Source organism: Bos grunniens, chromosome 3 (assembly GCF_055505025.1).
Source record: "Bos grunniens cultivar Pamir isolate PY7600 chromosome 3, Bosgru_T2T1.0, whole genome shotgun sequence".
NCBI lineage: Eukaryota > Metazoa > Chordata > Mammalia > Artiodactyla > Bovidae > Bos > Bos grunniens.
Genome location: NC_141167.1, coordinates 52,368,504 through 52,389,117, shown reverse-complemented (window position 1 = coordinate 52,389,117; position 20,614 = coordinate 52,368,504). Strand labels below are relative to the sequence as shown.

General features: G+C 38.1%; 1 protein-coding gene across 2 annotated transcripts in view; it reads right to left on the bottom strand.

Annotated features, from left to right (window-relative positions):
* The window catches only part of ACADM (acyl-CoA dehydrogenase medium chain), a 38,365-nt gene extending 21,511 nt beyond the window's left edge, over positions 1-16,854 (bottom strand). The window contains exons 1-6 of one of the 2 annotated variants that reach the window (XM_086390634.1): positions 16,763-16,854; positions 13,349-13,436; positions 7,453-7,550; positions 7,271-7,340; positions 6,036-6,136; positions 5,181-5,261 (exon numbers count right to left, since the gene is read on the bottom strand). In XM_086390634.1, coding sequence (XP_086246760.1) covers positions 5,181-5,261; positions 6,036-6,136; positions 7,271-7,340; positions 7,453-7,550; positions 13,349-13,436; positions 16,763-16,792 — 468 coding nt within the window. In that variant the 5' untranslated portion in view covers positions 16,793-16,854. The remainder of the gene's footprint in view (positions 1-5,180; positions 5,262-6,035; positions 6,137-7,270; positions 7,341-7,452; positions 7,551-13,348; positions 13,437-16,762) is intronic. The other variant, XM_086390635.1, reaches the window with a different exon arrangement.
* Between the last annotated feature and the right edge of the window lie 3,760 nt (positions 16,855-20,614).

The window sequence follows — 20,614 nt, the reverse complement described above, 5'->3', positions numbered from 1 at the left end:
AAATAGCATTGTGCAGGGCAAAGTACCAGCAGTTCAGGTGTCTTTCAGTCAGTAAGTCACGTACGACTCTTTGCAACCCCATGGATTGCGCACGCCAGGCTTCCCTGTCCTTCAATATCTCCCGGAGTTTGCTCAAATTCATGTCCATTGAGTAGGTGATGCTATATCTAACCATCTCATCCTCTGTAACCCCCTTCTCTTTTTGCTTCAGTCTTTCCCAGCATCACAGTCTTTTCCAATGAGTCAGCTTTTGGAATCAGGAAGCCAAAGTATTAGAACTCCAGCTTAAGCATCAGACCTTCCAATGAATATTCAAGGCTCGTTTCCTTTAGGACTGACTGGTTTGATCTCCCTGTAGTCCAAAGGACTCCTAAGAGTCTTCTTTAGCACCACAATTCGAAGGCATCAATGTATTTATTTTTTTTATTAATTATTTAAGTCTTGCCAAAAAGAATGTCTAAGAGATAAGTCCATGTAGGAAGGTAAAGGTCAGATCTAAACATAGATCATACAGATCATAGCATTAGCACTGTTGATTTATATAAAACTTACTCTTGACTTAAATTGCCAAATCAGTTTCTCCATTGGTGCTAAGGTTTGGTATACTCACCGAATAGCCTATTAAGTCTCCAGTTCCAGGCTTTACCTCTCCCCTGACCTTTACCTTATCACATGGATTTATCTATTAGACATTCTTCTTGGTAATAAATACCTTAAGCAAAATGTGTCCCAAACAAAATTATTTCCTGTCCATTCTTCACTACTTCTCTCTAGATTATCTAAAAGTGGCACTAGTGGTAAAGAATTCACTGGCCAATGCAAGAGATGCTAGGGATGCGGGTTCAATCCCTGGGTTGGGAAGATCCCCTGGAGTAGGGAATGGCAACTCACTCCAGTATTCTTGCTTGGAAAATCCCATGGACAGAAGAGCCTGGAGGCTATAATCTATGGGGTCACAAAAAGTCAGACGTGACTGACCACGGTATCTAAAATGAAAGTGATGAAACCATTCTACTCTGTACTTATCACACCATGTTAGAGTACTATATTTAACTCTATGATATTTTTGAGTCACCTTTAAGAAGGTGATAGGACTTTATTGTGAAAAAAAGATGAAAAAAATTGTCTCTAATTAGCTTAGAAAAGATAAGATTCACACGATAGCCATAATCAAATAGCTGAAGGGTTATATAGGCAAGGGAAAGAATTTGAATTGATAGGAGAAAACTACTATGAAATTATTCAAATGTACTGAACACCTATTATGGTATCAGGCGGTGAAATGATAAAAAGAAATGACACAATCCTTTTCCTCAGGAGCATATAATCTAGAAAAGCTTTCTAATGGTCAGAGATACTCCCAAATGCAGCTGCTTCAGGAGCCTGTGACTCCCAGATATAAAAACATGAGCTAGATGGCCTTTTCACAGATATGTGATAGAGCAAATTCAGATGACACATAAAACTAACTAGATTACTCTTCTACCTGGAGATTCGAAGATGTTTTCAGCATCATAACAACAACAAAAAAGTATTATACAAATGAACTGCTCAGAAAAAATAATGCTTTAAAATACCAAAATTTTATGTATTGATAACGTTGGGAATTTTTCATGTGAAATGTGCTATTAGACATTTCTCTGGTTTATAACGTATAGTTTTTAGAGCTTATGAAGTGTATGGGTTTATGTGTTTCTATACCAAATGGATGGTTTTTGTCTTATTTGATTGCCACAGAGTAATTTAATTTTATTTTTTTTCAGCAGAAGCCACTTTTGCTTCCATTGCAACTTGTCTTCACTACCACAATGTAAGTCAAGAAAATTAGTACTTATTTTTATATAAATATATTAAAATAATATTCTTAAAATAATATTAAAAGATTGTCTTAAAGATATTAATTTAATATTCTTAAAGATATTAATATTCTTAAAATAATATATTAAAATATTAAGAGAATATATTACAATAATATTCCTTTATTTATGAAGAATTTATGTTGTATAATTGTATAAATCCTATGATACAATAATACAAATATAATAATACAATTTGGGTAAGGATCTGAGGGTCTACCAGTCTGCTGTGAGCAGGAGCCCAGTTTTATTCACTGTTTTATTCTAAGTCTACCTGGTACACAGTATTCAAAAAATTAGAAGAATGAGAATAACATTACAAGCTTATTAGTGATGATGCCACCACCTTATCTTTGTAGAGTTTACTAAGCAATTTTTCATTGTTCTCTATTAAATTACTAACTTTTTTGGTCTTACATTCTAAAGGGACTGGAGGTAGTTTATATAATACATGTTTTTTTAAAAAATCACACTGAAGTAAAAGTAAACTAGAAGAATAACATACTATAACACATGCTTTGAGGTTCAGAAAATTATTAACAGAGGACTATAAAACTGACTCTATGCTTCCTACTTACCAAAACAAAAAAATACTACCTGTAAGTGTAAACTGGCATATAGCAAGGAATTCAGATATTAAGTGAATGGATGGATGAATGAATGGCAGTTAAAGAGAAACAGTTTCCCCTGTATTAGGTATGAAAGAAATTTCTCTATTACATTGCAAAAGGGACACTATGTGAAGATATTATTATAAAAATATAAGTACTGTATCTTACTGTATCCTTCTAAGATGTTATATGCTCTATTTTCAGAAGAGATTTTGAAGCGAAGTAACTATATAAGATCCTACTGCTACTACATTGCTTGAAGCCAGGTCTTGGGACCTCAACTTCAGCATTGCTTCAGTTACATTTCAGCTATTAATACTTCCCAGTTCCACTGGAAATGTATGGTTTTGTGACAAGAGTTTTCTTTACCACTGCTAGGTTTTTTCAGACACTTCAAAGTTCTTAGACCATGTTTGGACAAATAAGTTTACTGAAGGTCTTGCTTATGACAAGCTTGTTCCAACAGTCTAATACTTGTTTCTAGTCATCTAATACTGTATATATTTTAGGTATATGCTGTTTAAAAAATTTAACCCAATTTTTAAAAAAGAAAATGGTGGTTTCTTATTATTTTAATATATATATATACAATAATACAATTAGTTTTGATTTTTGGAAAATTTTTCTGTACTAAGTGGTATTGAAAATTAATTATACAGCTCCTTGCTCTGTGATAACCTAGAGGGGTGGGATGGAGGGAGTAGGAGGAAGGTCTAAGAGGCGGGGATATATGTGTTGTGTTCATATAGCTGATACACTTTATTATACAGCAGAAACTAACACAACACTGTAAAGCAATTATACTCTAATCAAAAAAATAATTATAGTGTTACCCTTATTTATTTCTGTTCTCATATCCTCAAGAAGAGTATAACTGATCACATGATCTGGCAAGAGATTAAATCTTACAAATAGGTACCAACCCTGTAAAGTTAAAGCCAAAGACTTATCTTTTTCTGTATAAATTTTTACCATGACATTATTTTTAAAAGCAACAATCTAAGGAATTTAAATATTCAATAATATGGACTAGTGAAATAATTTATAGTCCATCAATTAGATAGCATATTTTGAAGTAATAAATATCACAGTATTTAAAAAGTAGAACATAAAAATGCTTATTAAAAAGGATATAAAACTGCACATATGACCATAACTGTGAAAAATACATCTGTGTGTATTAAAAAATCAAATAGAGTATACAATAATACAGTAAGACAGTTATACCAGTTAACTTCATATCTGAGGGATTACAGACATTTTTGCTCCTCTTTGTATCTTTCTAAATCTTCTATGTCATTTTTATAATCAGAAAAAAATTTTAAATATTAATTTCTAGAAAGTTTAAACAAAACACAATAGTACTATAATTTTATAAATGTTATTGGGCATTAACTGAAACTTAGTATAAATTAAGCAATACTTTGAAATAATACACCTATTGATTATTTTCATTTTCACCCTTGGCTTCATATTTGACTACATCAATTGCACTAGATACATATTTGAGTATATATTATGAGCTAGAAGAGGGAAAATGTACAGCAAACCGTTATTAATTCAGAGATCAGAATACTTTAGGGACTAGAATGAATATATTTTTACATATGTTAAATGTATGAATAACAAACAAAACTGTCAAAGAAATGTTTAAAATACTTAAACTACTTTTAAAAGACTTTAATATTTTAGAAATACCTATTTATAACTAATAAGATAATTACAAATACTCTTATCAGTGCATTAAGTTCTTCTAACCATCTCTCTATGCTACAATTTTTTAGCTTGTTTCTAACATTTTATACATTATGAGAAAAGAACTTGGATGTTTCACACAATTCTTAGATAATATTGAGATTTAGCCTTCTAAGAAACTTTCATTTGTTGAAACAAATTGACAATTAAGTAGGAAATACATATAAATGTCTTTTATTAGTTTGCCTGAAATTTAGGCCCTGAAATAAATTTAAAACATTTATTTTCAAATATTACTTTCTACTCTTTCAGACTGATTCTCACAAGTAGCTCAAAACTAATAACCATTTACTATGTTTCAGTATCACCATCAGACCTTAGATTGAAATCTGTTTGACTAATACCCAAAAGAGAAAGAAAAAAATCCTTATGTAAAGTCACTTTCAAAATAAAAATTCAGTATGCATGTGTGTAAAATGTATGAAAATATCTTTTTAAAAAAAATCCAATTTAAAAATTAGTTGAGTAACTCTCAGAAAATTAAATAAAATCTATAACTCTCCTCCTGAAGTCACTCAGTCATCCAACAGTTATCTTTTCAGTCATATTAATTTCTTATTAGTTCAATAAACTATTAGTTCAAACACCTAGAATTATATATTCGATCTGAACTTCCTGACACACAACCACTCAGTGCAAGAGCTCCAGAGTGCTCCATTAAGTAGATATTTCTTGCCTGGAAATAAGTGAGAGGATTCTTACGATACTTTTCTGGCATCCTAGAAACATTATAAGTAGGTTTCTTTTTTCTGGAAACAGGCAAGAGAACAATTTTATGAAACTTTTTGGCATCCCAGAAACACTACTGTACTTAAATATGTTGCTTTTGTCTTAATGTGTTATATGGCCCAATGTATATATACAGACTGAAAAGGAAAGAGAGCATGCTTATTCCTTTCTTCTTCTATTTTTATTCCTTTCTTAAATGTGAAATAAAGTAGCTGCTGCATATACTCACACACATTAATGGCTCCTCAGTCATTCTCCCCAAATATTTCTTTTGTTGTTGATCATTTCCAGCAATAATAACAGGCATTTGCTGTCAACCAAAGGAAAGTGACATTAAAAAAGCAAGATATTTTAAAATTAGGTATGTCAATTCTTTCTTTATTTCTAGCCTTGCTGCACAGCTTGTGAGGTTTTAGTTTCCCAACCAGGGACTGAACCCAGGCCCTTGGAGCAGTGAAAACTCAGAGTTGAAACCACTGGACATCCAGGGAATTCCTAGTAAATTCAAATATAACACTACAATTCAAAACAAGACAACTATTTTTCCCCAAGTGTAAGCCCAAAGAAATGGCCTTTATTCTGCCTCTAAGTCAGAGAGCTAACACCACAAGGATATAAATCTGTTAATCCAAGTATGCACATAAAACTAAGTTATATAGGACTTGTTGGTAACGTAATATGTAAACATCTACTGTAGTAAAATGCACAGATAAATAATTAAATTTATAATAAATGACATGGTACATATGATCAGGTCTCCTAAGACTTATTCACTAAACTTCAGCACTGCCAGCAGTGGCAGCAAGTCATCCCAATCTTTTTCCTGAATGACCTTATCTAAGAATTGCCACTGAAGCCACAGCCAAAGTGTACAGTTTCCCCACAAGGACAGGCAGGACTCCAAGTACTAATGACAACATGGTCAGAACAATCAACTCATGGAGTAAAAATCCAGGCTTCATTGCAGAACCTTGTGTTGTTGTTTTTTTTAGAAGAAAACTGTGTTCTGCCAACTAACCTAACCTAGCAGGGCTTTTTCATTAACAACAGCTCGGTTAGCCAATTAATTTTCTAAATAACTTACCCCTAGAGAATTTGCTTCAATAGCAGTCTGAACCCCTGTACATCCATAAGCCAATTCTTCAGAAATTAAACAGCTATCAAAAGTTCCAAGTCCAAGACCTCCTACAATATCAAAATGTTTTAAGAGCCCATTGTAATACATAGCATATCTCAACAGAAATAAAGGCAAATTATTTAAATGACTTGCAATATAACAATTAGGTTAACTTAATCTTAAAAGTAAATTTACAAATACAGTATCTATAACATAAGAAACTAAAAGATTTTGGGCCAATACAGTAACAAAGTATACTTTGTTATATAAAGCTAAAATTAGTTTTAAAATTTCAAAAAGCTCTCTTACTATTTGTAATGTGGACCTGTCTTCCTGCTTCACCTTGATTTTGCAAAAATTTGATTCAACTTTGCTAAAAGTTTGACCCTTTAAGGAAAGGAGTGAAAGGATGTCTCAATTAAATGTAAAATTGAAAGTAGAATTTAAAAGCAACAACTCAACCAACCTAGACAGAGAAGTTAACAAGGATTAAGTTAACATTGTGATTTAATCACTAGGTTTACTCGGACTCTTACGAACCCATGGGGTGTAGCCTGCCAGGTTCCTCTGTCCATGGAATTCTCCAGGCAAGAATATTTGAGTGGTTTGCATTTCCTACTCCAGGGATGTTCCTGACCCAGAGATTGAACTTGAGTCTCCAGCATTCCAGGCAGATTCTTTACCATCTGAGCTACCAGGGAAACCCCACTTTGGAACCAATTACAAAGAAGGAAGAATGCCTCTGATTGTTGAGTACAAGGCTTCTAAAAGCTGGCAAACATTGAAGTCTATACAGGGGCTGCTGCTGCTGCTGCTAAGTCGCTTCAGTGGTGTCCGACTCTGTGCGACCCCAGAGACGGCAGCCCACCAGGCTCCGCCGTCCCTGGGATCCTCCAGGCAAGAACACTGGAGTGGGTTGCCATTTCCTTCTCCAATGCATGAAAGTGAAAAGTGAAAGTGAAGTTGCTCAGTCATGTCCAACTCTTCTCGACCCCATGGACTGCAGCCCACAGGCTCCTCTGTCCACGGGATTTTCCAGGCAAGAGTACTGGAGTGGGTTGCCATTGCCTTCTCCACTATACAGGGGCACATAGGTACAAAACCATTTAATGGTGACAAATATTTGAAAGAATGATTGAACAGAGTTTTAGAGTTTTCTTCTTCATGTGCATGCTAGGATTAAAAATGTAAAGAAAGCTTACCACAACTTTCTGGAATGTGTGTATTCATTAAACCAAGCTCCCAGGCTCTTTTAATTAATGGGACAGGGTACTGAAAGAAATATAGTAATAATAGAGAAAAAAGTTATATTTAAAATCTACTTATATTTAAAATCTTGTAAAATTTGTCAAAGACTTTCACTCCTTAAAGTGAATATACCTACCTCGCCGGTTTTATCATATTCTGCAGCAAGTGGAATTATTTCCTCCCTGGCAAATTTACGAGCGGTAGCTTGAAATTCTTTCTGTTGTTCAGTGAATTCTAAGGGAAAGTTATTTTTTAAATACTTAAATAGGACAATGAGTTGAGAAAATGAAGTCAGTATGTAGATATTTATAATTATAATGGAGACTTTCACCTTTGATAGCCAGGAAGTTACAACGCAATGTGCTTTCAGACTACTCAAGATTTCACTGTACCATATAATTAAATCTATGTCAATATTAATGCCAAAAAGGTAGGTTAAGATTTCTCGCTTTTACAAATGAGTAACAGATACAAACAAGTTTTTCTCTTCCCAGTATTTAAGTAAAAACAATTTTTCTTACTTATTCTTAACTCCGAAGCAGAATCATCATGAAAGAAAGTGAAAGTGAAGTAGCTCAGTCACGTCTGACTTTTTGCAACCCTGTGGACTGTAGCCTACCAGGCTCCTCCCTCCATGGGATTCTCCAGGTAAGAATACTGGAGTGGGTTGCCACTTCCTTCTCCAGGGGATCTTTCCAACCCAGGGATCGAACCCTGGTCTCCCGCATTGCAGGCAGATGCTTTAACCTCTGAGCCACCAGGGAAGCCCAAAGATTGTCACGTTTACTAATACTGAAATGAAACTAAAATGACCTCAAGAATCAATCTAATTAGGGAGGTAAGACATGACCAGTGACCATACACCAATAAAACTTGTACAAAATATCATATAAGAATACCATAACTCAATCTTACTCCTCCTTTAAACTCAGATAACTTAAGTTTATAAAGATTTTCCAGGCAAGAGTACTGGAGTGGGGTGCCATTGCCTTCTCCGAAGGAGCCCAAAGCAACTGACAAAAGTGGTGGGAAGGCTTCTTAAATTAATGAAAGAAATAGGGTGGCTGGACCAAGCACAGAAGCCAATTACTACTAATTTTTGCAATTCCACACTAACATGCAGTTTTATTATAGTTGCATCCAACATTAAAGGATAGGTAAAATTTAAGAGCGATATATGATGTTTTGGGCAAGAAGAATGAAAGAAAAGGCAGAAAGGTAAGAATGAAAAATAAGAATTTTAGGACTATAGCAATAACTTGTATAGGGATGTGTGAAATAAAATATAAAAGACATTAGAAATTTGGTATTCAATAGCATTTTACAGATAAAATGCAGAGTTCCAGAGAATATCAAGAAGAGATAGGAAAGCCTTCTTAAATGAACAATGAAAAGTAGAGAAAAATAATAAAATAGGAAAGACTAGAGATCTCTTGAAGAAAACTGGATATATTGAGGGAACATTTCATGCAAGGATGGGCATGATAAAGGACAAAAATGGTAAAGACCTAACAGAAGCAGAAGAGGTGGTAAGAATACACAGAAGAACTATACCAAAAAGGTCTTAATGACCCAGATAACCACAATGGTGTGGTCACTCACCTAGAGTCAGATATCCTGGAGTGTGAAGTCAAGCAGGGCTTAGGAAGTATCACCACCAACAAAGCTAGTTGAAGTGATGGAATTCCAGCTGAGCTATTTCAAATCCTTAAACATGATGCTGTTAAAGTGCTGCACTCAATATGTTAACAAAATTTGGAAAATTCAGCAGTGGCCACAGGACTGGAAAAGGTCAGTTTTCATTCCAATCCCAAAGAAGGGCAATGTTCAAACTACTATATGATTGCATTCATTCTGCATCCTAGTAAGGTTATGCTCAAAATCCTTCAAGCTAGGCTTCAGCAGTATATGAACTGAGAACTTCCAGATATTCAAGCTGGATTTAGAAAAAGCAGAGGAACCAGAGATCAAAATGCCAACATTCGTTGGATCATAGAGAAAGCAAGGGAATTCCAAAAAATATCTACTTCTGCTTTGTTGACTACACAAACGTCTTTGACTGTGTGGATCACAACATACTGTGGAAAATTCTTAAAGAGATAGGAATACCAGACTACCTTACCTATCTCCTGAGAAACCTGTATGCAGGTCAAGAAGCAATAGTTAAAACCTTACATGGAACAATGAACTGGTTCCAAATTGAGAAAGGACTACATCAAGGCTATATATTGTCACTGTGTTTATTTAATTTATATGCAGGGTACATCATGTGAAATACTGGACTGAAATACTGGCTGGATGAATCCTAAATTGTAATCAAGATCACCGGGAGAAATATCAACAACCTCAGATATGCAGATGATACCACTCTAATGGTAGAAAGTGAAGAGGAACTAAGGAGTCTCTTGATGAGGGTGAAAGAGGAGAGTGAAAAAGCTGGTTTAAAATTCAGCATTCAAAAAATGAAGATGATGGCATCCAGTCCCATCACTTAATGGCAAATAGAAGGGGAAAAAGTAGAAGCAGTAACAGATTTTTTTTTTCCCCTTGGATTCCACTGCTGATGGTGACTACAGCCATGAAATTAAAAGATGCTTGCTCCTTGGAAGGAAAGCTATGACAAATCTAGGCAGCATATTAAAAAGCAAAGACACTACTTTGCCCAACAAAGGTCCATCTAGTCAAAGCTATGGTTTTTCCAGTAGTCATGTATGGATGTGAGAGTTAGATCATACAGAAGGCGGAGCGCTGGAGAATTGATGCTTTTGAATTATGCTGGAGAAAATTCTTGAAGAGTCCCTTGGAGACCAAGGAGATCAAGCCAGTCAATCCTAAAGGAAATCAGCCCTGAATGCCCACGGACAGACTAATGCTGAAGATTCAATACTTCGGCCACTTGATGCAAAGAGCTGACTCTTTGGGAAAGACCTGGATGCTGGGAGAGACTGAAGGCGAAAGAAGAGTACAGCGGAGGATGAAATGGTTAGATAGCATTACCAACTCAATGCACAGGAATTCGAGCAAACTCTGGGAGACAGTGAAGGACAGGGAAGCCTGGCGTCCTGCAGTCCATGGGGTCAAAAAGAGTCAGACACAACTTAGCGACTGCACAACAACAACATACGAGATTGTGAGTGGCAAAGAGGTAGGGAAGGCTGGGATCTATTATGTATTGTTTGAGAACGTACTTTGATCCCATCACTATATGCTAGGATTTTATGTATGTCATATAATTTAATCGTCAAATAAATCTTATGTTACAGATAGATGCAATTGGTGGTCACAGGTGTTATCAATATTCCTTTACTTGACCTCCACAATCTACCTCCGAAACACTTATATTTCATCCTCTGTCACTCACCAAATCATCACAGATTTCTACTACTAGTCTCTTACTATTGGGTATGAATCTGTATGTGACAAACTGAAACTAAATAGCAATGATACCAAACCTATGTTAATATCTCAATAAGAAAATAAGAAGATACAGTGTCCCAAACTGCTATCCTCACCTTGCTTTGAAATTTTCACTTCTGTTAAAAACAACTTTATATGGATGCTAACAATCTTAAAAAATAAAAACTAAAAATGTTATCCCTAGGGAGTTTTGAGTTTGCTATTTCTTTCAGGGTATGACTTGTATCTCAGCTGCCTTTTAACTTTTTTTCTGAGACCAAGTGAATTGAGAAAATCAGTTTTTAAACTAGAGAAATGGCAATGCTTCTGAAGCAAGAAGCACTCTAGGGGGCAAAGGATGCTAAAGAAAGGTGTTATTATTTCAAATTCTTTGCTTGGTTTTCATTTTCGAAAGAAAAGGGGAAGGCAAATGTTATTCTGTTTTCCCCCAACACCACATGGCTCCCCAATCCCAAGACTAAGAACCATATTTAGCACCAAACTGCTGTTCCATATATGATAGCCAAACTAGACTCTGGCTTATTAGTAGATACCTAGCAATGTGTATCTAATAGTGTTTAAAAAGTATTTGTTGTATTCATTTCTAAGTTGAAGACTATTTACATGGAACAGTGGATCTGTTATTTATGAAGATATTAAGAAGAGGTGGCAAGAATATACAGAAGAACTGTACAAAAAAGAGCTTCACAACCCAGATAATCATGATGGTATAATCACTCACCTAGAGCCAGACATCCTGGAACGTGAAGTCAAGTGGGCCTTAGAAAGCATCACTATGAACAAAGCTAGTGGAGGTGATGGAATTCCAGTTGAGCTCTTTCAAATCCTGAAAGATGATGCTGTGAAAGTGCTGCACTCAATATGCCAGCAAATTTGGAAAACTCAGCAGTGGCCACAGACTGGAAAAGGTCAGTTTTCATTCCAATCCCAAAGAAAGGCAATGCCAAAGAATGCTCAAACTACCGCACAATTGCACTCATCTCACACGCTAGTAAAGTAATGCTCAAAATTCTGCAAGCCAGGCTTCAGCAGTACGTGAACCATGAACTTCCAGATGTTCACGCTAGTTTTAGAAAAAGCAGAGGAACCAGAGATCAAATTGCCAACATCCGCTGGATCATCGAAAAAGCAAGAGTTCCAGAAAAGCATCTATTTCTGCTTTATTGACTATGCAAACCCTTTGCCTGTGTGGATCACAATAAACTGTGGAAAATTCTGAAAGAGATGGGAATACCAGACCACCAGACCTGCCTCTTGAGAAACCTATATGCAGGTCAGGAAGCAACAGTTAGAACTGGACATGGAACAACAGACTGGTTTCAAATAGGAAAAGGAGTACATTAAGGCTGTATATTGTCACCCTGCTTATTTAACTTACATGCAGAGTACATCATGAGAAACGCTGGGCTGGAAGAAGCACAAGCTGGAATCAAGACTGCCGAGAGAAATATCAATAATCTCAGATATGCAGATGACACCACCCTTATGGCAGAAAGTGAAGAGGAACTAAAAAGCCTCCTGATGAAGGTGAAAGAGAGAGTGAAAAAGTTGGCTTAAAGCTCAACATTCAGAAAATGAAGATCATGGCATCTGGTCCCATCACTTCATGGCAGATAGATGGGGAAACAGTGGAAACAGTGTCAGACTTAATTTTTGGGGGCTCCAAAATCACTGTAGATGGTGATTGCAGCCATGAAATTAAAAGACGCTTACTCCTTGGAAGGAAAATTATGACCAACCTAGACAGCATGTTGAAAAGCAGAGATATTACTTTGCCAACAAAGGTCCGTCTAGTCAAGGCTATGGTTTTTCCTGTGGTCATGTACGGATGTGAGAGTTGGACTATAAAGAAAGCTGAGTGCTGAAGAATTGATGCTTTTGAACTGTGGTGTTGGAGAAGACTCTTGAGAGTCCCTTGGACTCTAAAGGAGATCAGTCTTGGGTGTTCTTTGGAAGGACTGTTGCTGAAGCTGAAACTCCAATACTTTGGCCACCTCATGCCAAGAGTTGACTCACTGGAAAAGACCCTGATGCTGGGAGGGATTGGGGGTAGGAGAAGGGGATGGCAGAGGATGAGATGGCTGGATGGCATCACCAATGTGATGGACATGAGTCTGAGTGAACTCCGGGGTTGGTGATGGACAGGGAGGCCTGGCGTGCTGTGATTCATGGGGTCGCAAAGAGTTGGACACGACTGAGCGACTGAACTGAACTGATATACTGAAAAATGGCAGGAATATATATACATGCTGCTAATACAGATGTATGTATAGGGAACTACAGCTGAAGAAGAAAACAAGATCAGAAAGGATGCCTGTGACTAACAGTGAACAATCTACGGATGGTGACAGACATTACTAAGTTTGTTTACAAACATATTCCAGATAATTACATATAAAAAGTCGCATATATGGACTTCTCTGTTGATCCAATAGTTAAGACTCCAGCTTCCATTGCAGGGAATACGGGTGTAATCCCTGGTCGGGGAACTAAGATCCCATATGCCATGTGGCAGCCAATAATAAATAAATAATGAAATAGAAAGTCTTTTAAAAAAAGTTTCATATATATAACAAATACAAGTTTAAAGTCAAAACACAAAACAAAATATATACCAAAACTAAATCCTGATCCTGGCTCACGTTGTAGGGCAGTTTTTGTATGTTGTGATCTCCAGTCAAAATGAGAAAGACTTCTCAGTACCTGTAAAGAATAATTTTATTACAATAAGTTTGGGAATTTAAACATCAGTCAAGTAGAATACTGATAAGCATTTACAAGTAAACAGAGCAACTTGTTTGACCATATTCAGGAACACAGTTTAAGTCATTACTTAAATGCCTTCAACCATAATTTGATTTTTGTATTAAGTCAATTATCAGATGTTTTAACACCTATCATAAAGGAAATTCTTCTTTAAAAAATGCAATGCAAATAAAACTAATCAGTAGCTTTGCACTACTAAAATGGAGTATTTCCAAGACAAGTAAGAGTCAAGGGTAGTAGTAGACTTAGAACCACTGTTTCAGAAATCTCACCTTCCAGCACCAGAACACCTTGTAACTGGGGAATTGCAATGGGGGCAAAAATGAAATAGTATCACTCTACATTCACGAGTTGCCTCATTCATCAACTTTGGTTCCCTGTCCCTGGCAGCCTCCCAAGAATATCTCTGGGAATCTTCCCCTTGAAGCACTCCATTTTCTAAGATACCTCACTTTAACAAAACAAATTAGCCTAAAATCATGTTATATATTTTCTTCTGTTGTCTGTAAGTATTCTTAGAATGTTCTGAGCCAAGCCAGCACACTATGGTACCCACCAGTCTTGTAAATAAAATTCTGTTGGAACACAGTCAAACCACATTGTCTATTGCTGTTATCACAGCAGAGTTGGGAAACCACATGGTCCACAAAGCCAAAAAATATTTACTCTCTTTACAAAAAAGTTTGCTAGCCCTATTTTAAACCATTACTCAACTATTTGTCTTAATTTCTGAAATCTACTCATTTCTTCAAAAAGATACATAAAAATATAATCAGATATTACTTTGCAACCTATTTTTATATTCATAGAAAGAAAGGATATAGTCAGATATTGTTCCTTTGCAATCTATTTTTATACTCATAACAGTTCAATATGCACAAAAAGTAACCACTTGCATTTATTAAAGTTATCAAACTGGAAAACATACTGGAACTCTTGAGTAAATGTTTAAGGAGAGCCAAAATTACACAATTTACAGTTTAAGGAATATAACAGAACTAAATTTTACTAAGCTAGACATTGAAAGAAAAGAGAAATTCAACAATCTACTAAAAGATGAAGGACTGAACTTATGTTTTTCAAAATCTGTGAAAAGAAACTGTCCACTTTGTAGATAACAACTTCAACTTGTAAACAGAATTACCTGCATGTGAAGTGACAATATAGACTATCAAATGTATTAATTTAAATAACCCTTTCAAAAATATATTTTATACTACAATTTTTTTTAAAATTATAGAATATAAAAATTCACATTTTCTTTGTAATTTTCATTAATTTTATTTTGGAGTTAAAACATGGTTTCTCAGGTACTCATTGTCCACCAAACCTATTCTTGTTCAGTCACATTCCATGTATTAATGCACCTGAATCTGAGTCAATCCTAAGGAATTATTTTTATTCCTATTTTGTATATGAAGAAACTGGGGCTCAGAAAGGTCAAGTAAAATTGGCCAAGGTCACTCTTCTATTAGGAACCAGGATGAAGAATTTACGATGAAGAATTCATGCCATACTGCTATACTGCTCTTTCAAGTATCCTAATTTGCTATTAGATTCTATAAGGAAAAAAAAAATTGCACGAAAATCAAACTAAAAACTTCTTCTAAATGTGTGTTTAGACAGCATGGCACAAAATCAGACCTCACAATATAGGTAAATGGTTTGTTGAGATTTTAAATAGGGAATTATCAGTGTATTTGAAGTAATTTACAAAGAGTTTACATATGACCCTACAGGAAAATGTGTTACATAAAACAAAGTATAAAGGTAGTTACAGCCAGGGAACAATATCCACAAACTTGTTTATTAACTTCTTTCCAAACCTGGAAAATGAGGTTAACCTTACTGGGTAACTGTCGAGATGATCAAAGTACGTTAATGTCTTGGAAGCAAAACCGTTTATAAATGCTATTAACTCTGGATTCTCTGCTATAAACACGGAATTCAAAACCTCCAAGGGCAGCAACTTTAATCAAGCATTAACTTTGCAATAACAGCACAGTTATAATTGAAAACCTTTGCATATTTCTTAGGAATTAAGAATCTGAGTTTTATGGGAGTGTCAAAGTGGCGTAAATTTTCTGGATCAGGTTTTTCTGTATCTATTTCGTCCCCGCAACAACTCCCCCCCCCCCCCCCGCCACCTGCCCCCTCCCCGAGATTGAGAAATCCAGGTCTTTTTTCCTGGTATCAGCATGTAAAATCATTTTTTAAATCCCTCAATTTCTGCCTTCAGCACCCATTAACTTGTATAGCAATGACAAATACTGGGCAATAACCCATTAGAATTACTCTGAACCCGACACTATTTTGGTAAAAAGACATAACTTTCTCAATTATAAATAACATCTAAATGGCAATAATATTTAAAATAGCGAACTGTATCTAGCAGCTGAGACAACTTAAAATCTGTGAGACACTAGAATAAACAGACAAGCTTCACAGAAAAGCTCTGGGATTTTCTTTTCTCCTTTATTTACATGTACACAACCTGGAAGCGCCTCCCTCCATACTGTAAAACCAAATGGATATTAATAAGTACCCTAAGGGGCACCTGCTCCATTTTCCTTTTCCTCCTTACTTGGCAGGCACCCAAGGTAAAGATTATCTGAATTCTGCACTTTGCAGCAAAAACATCACAAAAGACTTCCTTATTAGTGCAGGGACTGAGAGCCAAGAGAGAGTGTCCTCCAAGAGATAAAAACTAGTTCAGCAAAAATACGGTTGTAATTTTTAGGCCCTGACCAATTAAAAGACGGGTTTACTTCGGGATATGACAGGATTCCTCCGGGAAATCTTTGGAAGGTTCTCGGGCCAGAGAAAGAAAAGAGATATTCTGAAAAGGGGACGCCATCTATATATGGGCCAATTGCCAAGGAAATACAGGAACCTGAAAACCCAGAAAGCGTTCTGTCCAACAGTGCGAGGAATGGGTGGGCGCGAAAGCCAGCGAGGGTCCAGAATCCTGGTTGCTACTACCAGGAGCGGCGGAGAAGGCAATGGCACCCACTCCAGTACTCTTGCCTGGAGAATCCCAGGGACAGAGGAGCCTAGTGGGTTGGTGTCTATAGGGTCGCACGGAGTCGGACACGACTGAAGTGACTTAGCAGCAGCAGCAGCAACCAGGAGCGGGGTAAGAGGGGCCAAGACGCCTGATGATTGGGCTTCTTCCTTATTACAACCTCCCACCCCGCCCGGCCCCCTCCCGAACACCACAACCTCCACTTCCCACCCGCGCCGAGCCCTGCTCTTCCTCTCACCCCGCAGCTTCGCCTAAACAGCGCGATCATGGTGACTGCCGGTCCGGTTATGCAGTCTCTAACCAGTTTGTGCCTACTCCGCGGACGCGCCTGGCTAGTGACGCCCCTGCCCTTGCCTACATTTTGTCCCCGCCCATCCGCAAAAGTTGTGGGCGGGGCCTCAGTTGGAAGGGACTAGAAGGAAAACGAAAGACGGCGGAGGGGGCAGCCTGCGCGGCTTAGTTGAACGCATGCTCAATCGGCAATGGCCCCCTCTGCGGCCCCCGCCATCTTGGAGGGAGATCTAATGTGCTCTAGGCGCCTGACGGGACCCAATGAGTTTCCCTGAAAAAGCCTATCTTCCTGCCGGTCCTTTGAATTAAGTCGACGAGCCCTGTTGGGGGAAGACTGAGTCTGACAGCCGTGCGGAGACAGAACCCGGAGGGGGGGGGGGTGGCGGGGGTTGGGGGGGGTGGCGGGGGGGGGGGGTTGGGCAGACTGCAGGCGCCCAGCCTGAAGATTAAAGGGTCACGTACCAGGCCGAGAATCTGGGTGAGAGGGCTTGGCGAGGAGTTTGGCAGAAAGGTGTCTGCTGTTTTCGATCTTGACTTTTATCGGGAGACACCTATCAGACTCAAAGCGTTTCTGCTTCAAGGGGTCAAAGGGTACTTTTCTCTGAAACACTGCACCCAAATCAGAAGGATGTTCTGTGGATTACATCAAAGAGGAATGTAATCACTTGAGAGATCACATTTCTGAATATTCCCAAGGCTATTTATTACTATGCATGAGTGTGGAAGTAAGGGTACAATATCTTAAATATTCTGGCTCAGCCAGTGAACTTGAATGCCTGCCTGATTAGTTCTATTTAGACGTGATCTATGAGATAACTAGGACTTCCCTGGTTGTTCAGACGGTAAAGGCGTCTGTCTACAATGTGGGAGACCCGGGTTCGAGCCCTGGGTTGGGAAGATCCCCCTGGAGAAGGAAATGGCAATCCACTCGAGTACTATTGCCTGGAAAATCCCATGGACACAGGAGCCTGGTAGGCTACAGTCTGGGGTCGCAAAGAGTCGGATACGACTGAGCGACTTCACTGTCACTGAGATAACCGTGGTGTTACAATGCCCAGTAATTTGTAAAGCTGTGTATTTGTGAAAGCTAGTAAAAGCCCAGTGCAAGTTGAACGTATGAATGTTTCCCAGGGTTCCTAGTACTTTTCATTTTTGTTGGCACCATCGTAATTTAGGGGGCTTCTCTGATGGCTTAGATGGTAAGGAGTCTGCCTGCAGTGGAAGAGCCCTAGGGTTGGATCCCTGGATTGGAAAAATCCCGTGGAGAAGGGAATAGCTACCCCCTCTGGTATTCTTGCCTGGAGAATGCTGTGGACAGAGGAGCCTGACAGGGCTACAGTCAATGGGTTCTCAAGAAGTAGGACATGGCTGAAGACTAACATTTTCAACACTTTAAACTTTCATCCTAATTTAGGTCCTCATCGCTCACCCCTAGATTTTGAAGACCCAATACAGCCTAAATAAATAAATACGTTTTTTAAAATAAAATAACAAACTCGGTACAAAGAGAATCATCTCAGCATCTTAAAGTCTTTGTTTATCTTTCTAAAATGAAAATCTGAAGGTTGCTAATTTTATCATCTTCCCTGTCTTGTTATTTGTAGGATAGAGTGAAAACCTAATTGTCTAACAGGAAAGAACTCTTAATTCCTAGCCCATCTGATTGCTCTACCTCCTATCTCTCGTAGTTCTCTAGTATGCTTTTTGCATGAACTAATCCCTCTGTACATAATACCCTGCCTCTTGGATCTCCATCTGATTTTTATTTGTCCTAAGGAAAGGCAGCTCAAATGTCACCTTTGGTGAAATTCCCAGAGCTATCTGTCAAATAAAATAATTTCTCCTGTGTGCTCTCTGTACAAACTTTTTTTTTTTTTTTTAACTTTTTGTTTTGTATTGGGGTATAACTGATTAACAATGTTGTGATAGTTTCACATAAATAGCAAAGGGATTCAGCCATACATATACATGTATCCATTCTACCCCAAACCCCACTCCCATCCAGGCTGCCATATAACATTGAGCAAAGGTCTATGTGCTGTATAATAGATCCGTGTTTGTTATCCATTTTAAATATACCAGCGTTGTACAAACCTCTTTTATAATGTTAATAAAGGGTTAGGCCCCCACATGGCCCGGTCTCTACAGAGTTATGTACACATAGTGTAAACATGAAAGTATTAAATACGAGGAATTGTAATCTTTACTTACATTTCTCCAAGAAAATTGTAGACATTCAATTTATAATCCGTGGTTCAGTTCAGTTCCGTTTAGTCGCTCAATCATGTCCGACTCTTTGTGACCCCATGAATCGCAGCACGCCAGGCCTCCCTGTCGATCACCAACTCCCAGAGTTCACTCAGACTTACGTCCATCGAGTCCGTGATGCCATCCAGCCATCTCATCCTCTGTCGTCCCCTTCTCCTCCTGCCCCCAATCCCTCCCAGCATCACAGTCTTTTCCAATGAGTCAACTCTTCGCATGAGGTGGCCAAAGTATTGGAGTTTCAGCTTTACCATCATTGCTTCCAAAGAAATCCGTGGTTTGCTGCTGCTAAGTCACCTCAGACGTGTCCGACTCTGTGTGACCCCAGAGACAGCAGCCCACCGGGCTCCCCTGTCCCTGGGATTCTCCAGGCAAGAACACTGGAGTGGGTTGCCATTTCCCTCTCCAATGCATGAACGTGAAAAGTCAAAGTGAAGTCACTCAGTTGTGTCTGACTCTTAGCGACCCCATGGACTGCAGCCTACCAGGCTCCTCCATCCATGGGATCCTCCAGGCAAGAGTACTGGAGTGGAGTGTATGATCTGTTAAATCCCTTTCTCTTCTATTGATTTATTATCTTCCATTCTGAAACCACATCTAAATGTCTCTCTATCCCTTCCTTTATACTTTATTCCTTATTGTGGAGAAAACTCCCAATAGCAGCTCTTGCCTTTCTCAATTTTTTCATTTTCTTTCCTCTCCTCTTACCTACAGTACCGTCCTCTCTTCCATCCCGTCTCTCTTGTTTTTCTTTATAACTTCACTAAGATATAATTCACATGCTCTAAAATTCACACTTTAAAAAATGCACTAAAAACCATATAATGTAATGGTATTTAGTCTACTCACAGGGTTATATGATCATCACAGCCATCTAATGTTAGAGCATTTCATCATCCCTAAAAGAAACTCCATACCTTTTAGCAGTCATTCCACATTCCCACCTTCTCCCTCCCTTCTCCCTACTTTGTTTCCCTAGATTTTCCTAATCTGTACATTTCATATAAATGGAATCATAAAATATGTGGTCTTTTGTGACTGGTTTCTTTTCACTTAACATCATGTTTTCAAGGTTATCTGCCAGGAGCCGGCGTGAGGAGATCCACACCTGGCAAATGTCATGAGGAAGGAGGCTCGGCATACACAAAGGCAGGTTCGAGCTTCAGGAGTCCCCATGGATATTCTCCAGCATCTACCCCCAAAAACCAGAGTCTGCCTACTTTACTGCTTTGTGCTCTCACCTCTGACTTTACTGGGGGCTGTCCCCCACCACCATCTCGCTCTCTCTGATAAAGAGTTAACTTACAGCTCCAGTTAATAAGTTCCTGGGCATTGCTGCTGCTGCCGTTGCTAAGTCGCTTCAGTCGTGTCCGACTCTTAGCGACCCCATAGACTGCAGCCTACCAGGCTCCTCCCTCCATGGGATTTTCCAGGCAAGAGTACTGGAGTGGGGTGCCATTGCCTTTTCCGAATGTTAGTTAAGGCCTTCTCTAAAGAAATAAGTGTAAGATGACTCATATCCTTGAGGAACTTA